This window comes from Channa argus, chromosome 7 (genome assembly GCF_033026475.1).
Source record: "Channa argus isolate prfri chromosome 7, Channa argus male v1.0, whole genome shotgun sequence".
In the NCBI taxonomy this organism is placed as follows: domain Eukaryota; kingdom Metazoa; phylum Chordata; class Actinopteri; order Anabantiformes; family Channidae; genus Channa; species Channa argus.
In genome coordinates, this window is record NC_090203.1 from 274,519 (window position 1) to 286,224 (window position 11,706).

At 42.3% G+C, this 11,706-nt stretch overlaps 1 protein-coding gene across 2 annotated transcripts; it reads right to left on the bottom strand.

Annotated features, from left to right (window-relative positions):
* Positions 1-192: 192 nt before the first annotated feature.
* selenbp1 (selenium binding protein 1) lies at positions 193-11,488 on the bottom strand. 2 transcript variants are annotated; one of them, XM_067510466.1, is made up of 12 exons: positions 11,364-11,488; positions 9,612-9,665; positions 9,120-9,232; positions 8,330-8,515; positions 7,406-7,526; positions 7,070-7,252; positions 6,594-6,775; positions 5,533-5,611; positions 5,300-5,421; positions 5,136-5,228; positions 4,884-5,002; positions 193-1,232 (listed from the first exon to the last, which is right to left on the bottom strand). In XM_067510466.1, the coding sequence occupies exons 1-12, from the start codon at positions 11,365-11,367 to the stop codon at positions 1,070-1,072; spliced, it is 1,419 nt and encodes a 472-aa protein (XP_067366567.1). In that variant the 5' UTR covers positions 11,368-11,488; the 3' UTR covers positions 193-1,069. The 2 variants fall into 2 exon arrangements, with proteins under 2 accessions (XP_067366567.1, XP_067366568.1); XM_067510467.1 differs by having other exon boundaries at positions 9,120-9,251; positions 11,364-11,443.
* Positions 11,489-11,706: the final 218 nt, after the last annotated feature.

Genomic DNA, 11,706 nt, shown 5'->3' on the forward strand with positions numbered 1-11,706 from the left:
TCTGAATCTGTCACAAATAAATAACAGATGGATGACACCTGGAGGGGCCTGTCTCCCAGCTGTAGTTTAAAATGATTTGTGTTTTTAAAAAAAGACAGCGATGTCCTCCTTCGATGTAGCAGACACGGAACATAAATCTGTGGATTTTTTTTAAGTTGAGATTAAGTTTTTTTTTAAAATGAAAACAGAGACTGCCGATCAAACTGAACTTTATTTCTACATCGTGGGTGATAGATTTGAACAGACTGGTGATCAGAGAAACAAACTTCACAGGTACGAGAGAAGACAGGTGATTAGTTAGGTTACCAGAAGGAGAAACACAGCTTAAAAAAAACTAACCAATGGATTTCTGAAAAGAAACTTCACACACAGCTCAAGACAATCAGGAGAAAAATCAGTTTTTGTTTTATGGCAGGGTATTTATTCCTCTGTATTGTTCAAAGAATCTGAACTGAAAGAAAACAAATCTGAAAGAAACTTCCGTTTTGGTCACATTTTGTTCTGTTTAACCGCTTCATTGTTTGGTTTTAGTTTTGTCTCTGTTTCGTCAACCTTAGCCTGAGGGCGGCACCTTTATACTGGTTTGTGGTCCTGAAAGTATTTAAAAACTAACAGTAAATTCTGTTTAAATTGAAAATCACACTTTAAGCTGAGAATTTAATGATTCAGTAATGTAAAATTACTTGCTTTTTAATGAGATTTTATAAAAATACAAACATTAATAATGTTTTTTTGCTTTATTTTTGATCATTGATAATAGATACTGGTTTATTTTAATGGATTAGGATCTTTGTTTTATTATTTCTGTTATTAAACAGATTAATTACACTGTAGTTTAAAGTACTGTCATAACTGGTAGTGTTTATGACTTTATGCTAAAATAGATCTTTTATTTTAGTTTGAAATATTATTTTAAACAATTTTTGTTTTTTAAGAAGAAAATATAAACTGCAAGATTGTTAAGTGTTAAATGGCTAATTACTGTGTTTACTGTATAGGAACATAAGTAGATTTATTAAGTTGGTCCAGGAAATGCTTTTCTTCGTCTTCTGATGGTTTCTAATTTCTTTCACAGCCAAATATCAGACGTGCAGTCACCTCCAGGATACCTCACCTCATGAGCCAGAACCGGACCGTCCGGTTCCTGACCAAAATCCACCAGGAAGTTTTCATTCACAGACAAACCTCCACTGACAGTGTTGACGTCAATCTGCATCATCACTGAGCCCATTCTGTAGGCAAAGAACACAGACATCGAGGTTTATTACAGGTTTTTAACCTTATTTAATTTTTACAGCTCACTTCAGGTCTCCGCAGCTCATATTTGTGTTTCATATCACAAGTGTCATTACAACGTGGCAGCGTTCTTGTAATGATTTGGTTATGATTCTGTTATTGGTCAGATTCATATTTCAAATGAAGGTCAGAGTAACAGGGAAGTTCCCATGTTTCTACTTAACCTACTTTCAGACTTGTGGCATTTTTAAAGGATTTTATTTTGGCTAATTAATGTTAACATTATGCAGGTAAATTAAGGATTAAAAAAAAAAAATTTTCCCTTCATATTTGTGTATCAACAGTCTTTCTAGTCTCTCATTTCTTATCCACATACTGATGGCTATAAAGCATATTTTAAATCAGAACATTTTATATACAGTACTATAATAACTGTCCATATATCTTTGGACTAAACTTACCATCTACTTTGGGACTACTCTTTTCCAAATATGCAGATGGGCCAAAAGTATGTGGACATGAGATCAAGGCCATCCGGTGTACTTGTATAAGGAGTTTTTTTTATGTATAGCATCAGTAGCAGTATTATAGTCGTATGTGTGGTAGTAACATAATGCAACTGCAAGGGAACACAAGCCAGTGTCATCTTGTGCCAGTCCCAAGCCTGGATAAATGCAGAGGGTTGTGTCAGGAAGGGCATCCGACGTAAAACACATGGCAAATTAAAAATGCGTATCATTACTTTCACACCGAAAATGACTCCCATACCGGATCGGTCTGGGCCCGGGTTAACAACAACCACCACCGGTGCTGTTGATCTACAGGTTACCGGTAGAAATTGGACTACTGTTGGTGGAAGAACGAGAGGAGGAAAGCGTGTTAGTAGTTGGAGAGAAGAGAGGAAAGCTAAGAATGTAGGACTGACAGTAGGGACTTTAATGGTGGGGACTATGACAAGAAAGGCTAGAGAGTTGGTTGAAATGATGCAGAGAAGGAAGGTGGATATACCGTGTGCCCAGGAGACCAGGTGGAAAGGTAGCAACGCTAGAAGCTTAGGAGCAGGGTTCAAGTTGTTCTACCATTGTTCAGATAGGAAGAGAAATGGAGCAGGAGTTATCCTGAAAGAGGAGTTTGTGAGGAATGTTCTAGAGTTGAAAAGAGTATCAGACAGGTTGAGGACTCTGAAGCTGAAAATTGAAGGTGTGATGATCAAATTTGTTAGTGGTTATGCCCCACAGGTAGGATGTTAGTTAGAAGAGAAGGAGAAATTCTGGAGTGAGTTAGATGAAAAGATTCAGAGCATCCCCAGATGTGAAGGAGTGGTGATTGGTGCAGATATCAATGGACATGTATGTGAAGGAAACAGAGGTGATGAGAATGTGATGGACAGATTTGGTCTTCAGGACAGGAACGCAGAAGGACAGATGGTGGTAGACTTTGGAAAGAGGATGGAAATTAGTCTAGTTAACACTTTCTTCCAGAAGAGGAAGGAAGATAGAGCGGAGGTAGAAGCACTCAGGTGCACTACATCTTGTGTAGACGTTGTAATCTGAAAGAGATTAGTGACTGTAAAGTATTTGTAGGGGAGAGTGTAGCCAGACAACACAGGATGGTGGTGTTTAAAATTACTCTGCTGGTGAGGAGGATGAAGAGGACAAAGGCAGAGCAGAGGACGAAATGGTGGAAGTTGAAAAAGGAAGCGTGTTGTGCAGTTTTCAAGGAGGAGCTGAGATAGACTCTGGGTGGTCAGAAGGTGCTTCCGGATGCCTGGACCACTACAGCTAATTTGATCAGGGAGACAGGTAGGAGGGTACTTGGTGTGTCATCTGGAAAGAGGAAAGTGAACAAGGAGACTTGGTGGTGGAACAAGGAAGTTCAAGAGTGTATACAGGGAAAGAGGTTAGCTAAGAAGCAGTAGGACACTGACTGGAGAATGAAGAGAGTAGACAGGAGTACAGGGAGATGCAGCATAAGGTGAAGGTAGAGATGGCAAAGGTCAAACACAGAGCATATGAGGACTTGTAATCTATATTGGAAACTAAAAAGCGAGAGGTGGATTCGTACACGTTGGCCAGAGAAAGATAGAGATGGGAAGGATGTGCAGCACTTTAGGGTGATTAAAGATAAGGATGGAAATTTATTGACAGCTGCCAGGAGTGTAATGGGAAGATGGAAAGAGTATTTTGAAGAGTTGACGAATGAGAAAAATGAAAGGGAACGAAGAATAGAAGAGGTGACTGGGGTGGAGCAAGAAGTAGCAAAGATTAGTAAGAGTGAAGTAAGGAGGACATTAAAAAGGATGAAGAGTGGAAAGGCAGTTGGTCCTAATGACATACCAGTGAAGGTATGGAAGTGTCTAGGAGAGGTAGCGGGAGAGTTTCTGACTAGTTTGTTTAACAAGATCTTGGAGAGTGAGAGGATGCCCCGAGGAATAGAGGGTGTACAGCACCAGTACACTTCAGTACTGGTGCTGATTCTTAAGAACAGGGGGATGTGCAGAGCTGTGGGAACTACAGAGGAATAAAGCTGATGAGCCAAACAATGAAGTTGTGGAAAAGAGTAGTGGAAGCTCGGCTAAGGGCAGAGACGAACATTTGTGAGCAGCAATATGGTTTCATGCCTAGAAAGAGAACAACAGATGCAGTATTTGCTTTGAGGATGCTGATGGAAAAGTACAGAGAAGGTCATAGGGAGTTGCATTGTGTCTTCATAGATTTAGAGAAAGCGTATGACAGGGTGCAGAGAGAGGAGCTATGGTATTGTATGAGGACGTCTGGAGTGGCAGAGAAGTATGTAAGAGTGGTGCGTGACATGTATGAGAGCTGTAAGACTTTGGTGAGGTGTGCTGTAGGTGTGACAGAGGAGTTCAAGATGGAGGTGGGTCTGCATAAAGGATCGGCTCTGAGTCCCTTCTTGTTTACTCTGGTGATGGACAGGCTGATAGATGAGGTTAGACAGGAATCTCCGTGGACTATGATGTTTGCAGATGACATTGTGATTTGTAGTGAGAGCAGGTGGAGGAAAATCTAGAGAGGTGGAGGTCTGCTCTGGAAAACAGAGGAATGAAGCTTAGCCACAGTAAGACAGAATAAGTGTGTGAATGAGAGGGATCCAGGTGGAACGGTGAGGTTACAGGGAGCAGAGGTGAAGAAGGTGCAGGTTTTTAAGTAGTTAGGGTCAACGGTTCAGAGCAAAGGAGAGTGTGGCAAAGAGGTGAAGAGGCGAGTGCAAGCAGGTTGGAATGGGTGGAGCTGACAGGCAGGAGGTCTAGAGGAAGACCAAAGAGGAGATTTATGGATGTTGTGAGAGAGGACATTAAGTTAGTTGGTGTGAGAGAAGAGGATGGGCAGGATACAGTTAGCTGGAAACACATGATTCGCTGTTAAACAGCCAAAAGGAAAGAAGAAAGAAGAAGAAGAACAAGAACAAGAACAAGAACAAGAAGAAGGACAAGAAGAACTACAAGAAGAAGGGCAAGAAGAACTACATGAAGAATAACAAGAAGAAGAACAAGAAGAAAAAGGACAAGACATAAAAGAACAAAAAGAACAAGAACAAATGAACAAGAAAAACAAAGACAAAAACAAGAAGAGTGGTAGTAGAGTAAATGTACAGTAGTAATGCAATAGTGAGAGTGATGTACGTACTTGACCATGTCAGGGTAGAATTGTTTGTCCCAGCCACTGTATAGGGATGTCGTCACATAAAGTCTTCGACCATCCAAACTCAATTGTAACATTTGAGGTCCGCCATAGACATGCCTCCCCTAAGAGGGAGACGGGTCGAGACAGCGAGAGAGACCAACAAATTGACAGTAGGAAGATCAGTAAACAATTGAACCAGCAAAGGACAGAAGACAGACAGCTCCATCCTGTCTCACGGCCTCCTGTCTAAGGTACCTTGATGACACGTGGGGGGGGCTGTGGCTGGTTCTCTGGGTCCTCCAGGACTCTGACTGGTCCATCACTGACTAAACTTCCTCCCAGAAACACCTGAAAGAGACAGGCGAGTCAGCAGTCTAACTTTAAGCTTGTTACCTGGACAGGTATCTATTTAAACTCACCTGGCCAACCAATCGGGGCTTCCTCCTGTCTGTGATGTCATATTGTCGGATGTCACCGTGCAGCCAATTACTGAAGTAGAGAAAGTTGTCATCCAATGAGATCAGGATGTCTGTAATCAGACCTGTACAGAAACACAGGTAACAGGTCATACAAGAAACGGGTCCAGAATCCAGTCAGAAAGTCCAGAAACTAGAACAGACAGCCCAGAGACTTGTCAAAAAGGCAGACTTACTGGACATCTCAGGCAGGATCCATCCCTTCACCTTCTTACTGGGAACAGTGATCACCCTTTCTGCAGCCCAGTCACCTTCCTAAAGACACAGAAACCAATTAAAAACTAAACCAGGGATAACAGTGCTGATTTGTGGCAGTAGATCCAGTTCCTTTGGTTCATTACTCCTGATACCTGTTGCCCATGGACTTTGGATAAAGTTACTGCTGCTGTCTGGACAAACTACATCAGTTGCTTGCTGGTCTTAGTGTTGTAATGTACACGTATTCCACAGACCTACAGCTTCACAGATGAGTCGATCCGAGCAGCTTTTTGAAGATTTATTGGCATCAGACAAAAATGTTATCTTTTCCATCAAAAGGTCTTTTAACTGAGCTTCTCTCAATTAATGAAAGGGAATCCACTAATCGACTTTGTCTTTTGTTATCATAATATACAGTCTGTCTATACCTATTTTGTGCCAACTCAACAACTTTTACTGTTCTCCATTCTTTTTCCTTTCTTATGTGGCTCCTAGCCTTCACTGCATATGTGCCGCCCCCCTGGCCCACATGATCAATTTACTATAAACAGATGGCACAATTAGGATTTACTATAGTGAAATGATTTAACACAAAATAACAATAACTTACTTAACTATGTAAAGCTCTTTTGGCTCTTAAATTTAGTAATTGCTTGAGTTATCTCCAGATTTTTTTCTGCTACATGTTACAGCATACATGTGAGGGTGTAAGATCATTCAACAGTGATAGAAAATTTTTTGTTGCAGCTTTTGTACCTGTACCTGAAATCAGGATTGTTTAGTCTAAATTACCCACAGTCTACATTACTTGTCTACCCTCCAATCTGTCATTTAGGTACTGACTGGAGTCTTGCTAGAATGTAGAAATATGCTTTTAAGTGCAACCTTGTTGAGATCTGGTCGTACTGAAGTTCTGGCTGGATTTTACTGGGACAAGGATCTAAAACTTGGTATAATTGTGCTCTTACTACTATCTAGAAACCTGTGGCACTGACTGAAGTCTTTGCTCAATCAGGATCTAGGATCTTGTGGTACTGACAGGTGTTTTGTAGAATCTGAAGACGGTGCCTTGCAGAGCACATCCAACGTAGCCCTCAGAGGCGCTGGGGTCATGAAGGAATCGGACCTCCAGGGGAATAGCACCCTCTTCACCCAGATCAATTGTCTGTAGCTTCTTGTGGGTTGTCCAGTCCCAAACATGCAGGGACCTCCCATAGTGCCCTGAGACACAGACAAAGAGGTAAACTGTCAAAATTGACATGTTATGAATGTGCCACATCTCTATTCCCGCAGTGAAGACTACAGACATAAACCAAAATTTAGAACCTTGTGTAATTCACTCGAGACCAAGTCTCCATTTTTGTCATGCAGAGAACATTACAAGGAGCCACTGGGTTCTGTAAGTTCATCTTGGTTTGATTAGAACCTTGAAGTATTCATTGGAAGCTTCTGGGAAAACCCAGAACATCAACTGACAATTCAGGGAAGAGAAGGCTGAAATGTTTCCTGACCCACCTTCTTTGAGGTGGGCAGGATTAAATCCATCAGCCAGCGCCTTCGGTGCACCCCACTCGGTGCTGATCATCACGTTGTGTCGAGGCTGGTACCAGAAGTCATAGCCAAAGGGTGCTGCTTCACCCGGTTGCTCCCAGTTACTGACCACCTCGAATGTCTCGCCGTCCAGCAGGATGAAACCACCTGAAAGGCAATAGGAGGTGTAATACAGAAGCTGAAGATTAGAGGAAGGTTTTCATTCGGGGAGCTGGCTTCTTACAATAGGTGAAAATGTTTCCTTGATGTAAATGGCCGCTTAAGTTTTCTATGTGAGCAGGTGTGTCTGAGGATTCTCACCTTTGCCAATGCCACACGGGTCACCCAAGCAGCTGATCATGATCTGACCGCTGGCCAGACAGTGGGAGGTGTGAGGGTTCGCCAGGCCGCACTTCCAGTACAGATCCACAGGTTCCACCACCTGAACACAAAAAAAAATAACACAGTTCAGCGCAAAAGATGCCTTTTTCTCTCATAGTGAAAATACATTTTTCCTCTTTTCTGAAAGAACTGATGGAGAGAGCAGCAAAGAATTTTTCTGACTGACTCTAAACTTTCTCTGAGATTCTTGTTTATTTTTTCCTCGATACAAATAATGAGCCAAAAAAAAGCTGTTTTCCACACAGGTACAGTAGAAGGAGTTTCACCTGTTCAGGTTTGTTAATGTGGACGTTTTATTAATTCACTAATAAACACAGACGTGGTCTCAAAACTTTCATTTGACATTTTATCAGAGTTTAGGTATGCTCTTAATTTGCAGCACTTTTCAAAACAAAAGCTACGCGTTTCCCAATAAAGGCTTCCATCCAGCCTCTGCTGCATTTCTTGTAGTCCCCGCTCCTTCTTATTTTGAGTCATATTGCAGAACCTCAGAGGGTCAAAGTGAAGATGTTTCACATCCCCATTTTTGAGAATATCAGAATGTGAAGTTAAGTCTAGTTAGGATAAACCCTTCTCCTCCTGATAACATTCAGCATATTTTACATCCTGTGCTCTTTGACAAGAAATCTGAATGAATCGTGTCACTACACTAACAGCTGCTGTTCAACAGTGAATCTTTTCATTCCAGCCCCTCCCACTACATGAGAGGACCTGAAGATAAAATCCAGCAGTGCTGGATACTACCAAAAAAAATTAGCAAATAAACAGAGAACAGGTGCGCTGCTGGGACTGACAGGGTTAACTGCCTGTCTCCAATTGGCTGAGCTGACAAAGTGTTGTTACCTTGTGGATCTGCGGTGCTCTGGGATTAGTCCCAACATCGACCACGTAAACTCTGGATGAGATAAGCGATGGTAGAATCAGGCGGTTTCTCTTCTTGGAGGCATCTCCGAAGCAGCTGCTGCAGGCGTTCCAGCCAGAGTGATGCAGCTCATCGCGAAGATTTGGCATCGGCAGCCGGTGAATCACCTGACCAGAGGTCAAAGGTCACCACATAGCCAAGCTATTACACAGATATTTGAACGTTTTAGAAACAAAAAGATGGAGAGAGAAGGCGACACTGATGTTGAAAGTTACAGACAGAAACAGGAAAAACCTGAAGCTGGGAGAAGAAGAAGAAATTATCCAGCAGGAGGAGATAGCTGAGGAAGACACAGACAAGAAACAAGTTTAACACAAGCAGTTTCACTCACGAACAAGTCTGTCTAATAAAAACTGGAACAGCAAATAAGTTTGACAGGAAGGGACTTAGGACATAGAGAATATGGTAAGAAGAGATGGTTCTGGTTTAACACAAAAAATTTTCTGTTTATTCACGTTCAACTGCAGCCACCAATATTCCTGAGCCTTAAAAACAAGACTGACACATGGGACTGTGGAGCCAAAGTCTGTCCAGTGGCTCAGAACTGAATCCAGCCGGAGGTTTTTCCTATAAAACTGATTTGCTGTTGCAGTTCAGTTGCACAGAAACAGAATTTGCAGGAGACAAAGTTGGAGAATCGAGAAGAAAAGATGAAGAAGACAGCAGGAGGCTGATCCAGGTACTCAGCAGCTCAGGGACAATCGATCCTACCTGGCAGTAGGTGGGGGACTGCGGGTCGACGTCAACTGTGGCTAGATAGTCTGGTTTCATGATGCCGGTGTTACGGTAGATGCAGGGCAGGTAGACAATCTGCTCACGAGGACCTTCAACCAGAAAACAGTCCTGAAACATGAGTTCACTATAGCCTCAGCCTGAACAAACATCACCGGGTCTTTTCTCTGGGTGAGACCCAGTTCCACAACAACAAAAATGTGCAGTTTTATTTAACATATTTTTTATTAATATTATTCACATAACACACACACACACACACACACACACACACACACGCACACACACGGAAGTAGAAAACCTCAGCTGGACTAAATGTTTCTGGGTTAAAGAAAAAGACTGTCCTTAGTGAAACCACATCCATACAGGTCTACAGTGCAGACATCAAGATCAGGGGACCATATAAGGGCAGACAGGACATGGACACATGAGTTTATTGATGTGTTAGTGCATAGTAACAGACTGTCTCACCCTTCATGGCGTCCAGCGGACTGCGATACCCCGGTCCACATCCTGAACAGCTGGCTGAGAAAACACAACAACAACTTTAAATTTAAATGTTCTGCACTTATACAGCACTTTTCTACTTTACTGGTACAAAACAAAGTTTTGTAAATTCTGGTATTTAAAAGTCTTTAAAAAGTTCTTCAACTGCACATCCTCAGTGAGTGGTACACTTCCCTTAACTGTGTCCATATTTCCTTCACTTGTTTCTGTTCCTTTTGTCCTTAGTCAGGGAGGGATTCAAGTAAAGGATGTGACGAGAGGACACGAGGAAATGTGTTGTTGGGACACGAGATGTTAATTTCTGAAGACAGAAGCTCAGCTGATCAGCTGTCAGTCAGACTTTAAAGTTAGTGTGCTCAGGCTTGAAGCTCTGGAGTCTGGATTTGTCCAAAAAGTCACTGCCCTACTAAAAATGAGGACACAGCCTGTTTTTTCTTTTCACTTCGTAACTTTGAATATTAACTTGTGCTTATATAGTCAAAGCTACTTTCTATATTTTTCTGGTAACCTGTTGATTTCCTCAACACACTGAATATTAGCATGGGCATTTCATGGTGTTCACTTTGTAAATGAAGGATTCAAGAATCCAGATGATGATTATTGATTAGCCAAAAACATCAGGTTAAATGGAAATAATATATCGCAGCTCTATTTTTTACACTTAACACTCATAGTTTGGCCTCAGAATCTCCTGGTCTCAAGGATATTAGAACCAACCTAGAGTTAACACTGATCCACAACTTTATTTTTACAGCACCAATTCACAACAAAGTCATCTCAGGCCCTTTACAAAATAAGCAAGTCTATAAAGATGTATAGAGAGAACTCAACAATTCCCCTTGAACAAGCCCTAGGCAACAGCAGGAAGGAAAAACTCGCTTTAATGGAAGAAACCTCCAGCAGAACCAGTCTCAGGGTGGACAGCCATCTGCCTTGACCGGTTGGGGTGAGTGGAAAGTGGAGAGAGAAAAATAAATAAATAAAAATAAAAACTTGGCTCTTTGCTTCTGTTTTATTGCCTATTAGTGTATTTCAGTATCAAAATGTTCTCCTGCTATGGTTTCACATCAGTCTGATCAGCTGCAGCGTCCAACCAACAGAGGGAGGTGTGGATCCAGTAAGACCTGTCCACTCTGGCTGTTCAGATGTGTAACAGAGTGATACCTGCTGTCTCATTTCGACAATCACACACACACGTCACGGACAGCTGATGTTAGCTGCTGTTTCCAAGAGTCCTCTGCTTAACTGGCCACGGATGTCTTCGCTCTCTCGGACAGATCAAAAGAACGGCTGGCCAAATGTACGGGCCGCCCAAGTCGATCGCATGTGTAAAGTAGAAACACGAGCTGAGCAGATCCAGAAAATTGTTTTTCAGTGTCTGATTGTCCAACTTTTAGCACTCATAGCACTCAAACGTCATGGTCCTTCGTGTCTCTCTGCAGAACAAATAGGAAACACGCACACATTGTGTTTCTGCAGTTTTTATTTTCTGATTCTCGTTCTTAGGTTTTGGTCGTAAAACAGAAAGAATCAGGACATAAGACTCACTTTGGCCCCCTGAGCTGAACAGAGACTCTGCAGCAACACAAGGAAACGGAACAAAGGTCACCAAATGAGCGTTCTGCTCCCACAAGTGCCCAGGGAAAAAACCTGCAACTTAAGCAGCAGCTGGAGAGGAGGGAATGAAAGTCAGAGATCACATTAAAAAGAGCTTACCCATGTCTGATAGGATCCTGCAGCCAGACGGTTTGAACTCTCAGAGCGGATCCACAGTGGAAAAACAAGGGGTGGAGTTTTTCTGCTCTAAAGTCAGCTAATCAGAGAGGAGGGTAAACCCTCGAGGTTGCTTCTGTGTGGGCTGTCTGCATGGTCGGACACGCCTAGCCCCGATGGGCCCCATGGTTTCTCCATGGTGTTCAGATTTTTTTCTCTCAGCCTCTGACCCAAGTCGGATGTTTGGTGTTGGAGCCGGATCTGTCTGTTCCCGGCACAACTGACCGCTCAAAAACTGTTAAACACATTTGTGAGTTTCACAAATCCTACAATCAGCCGGTCGACA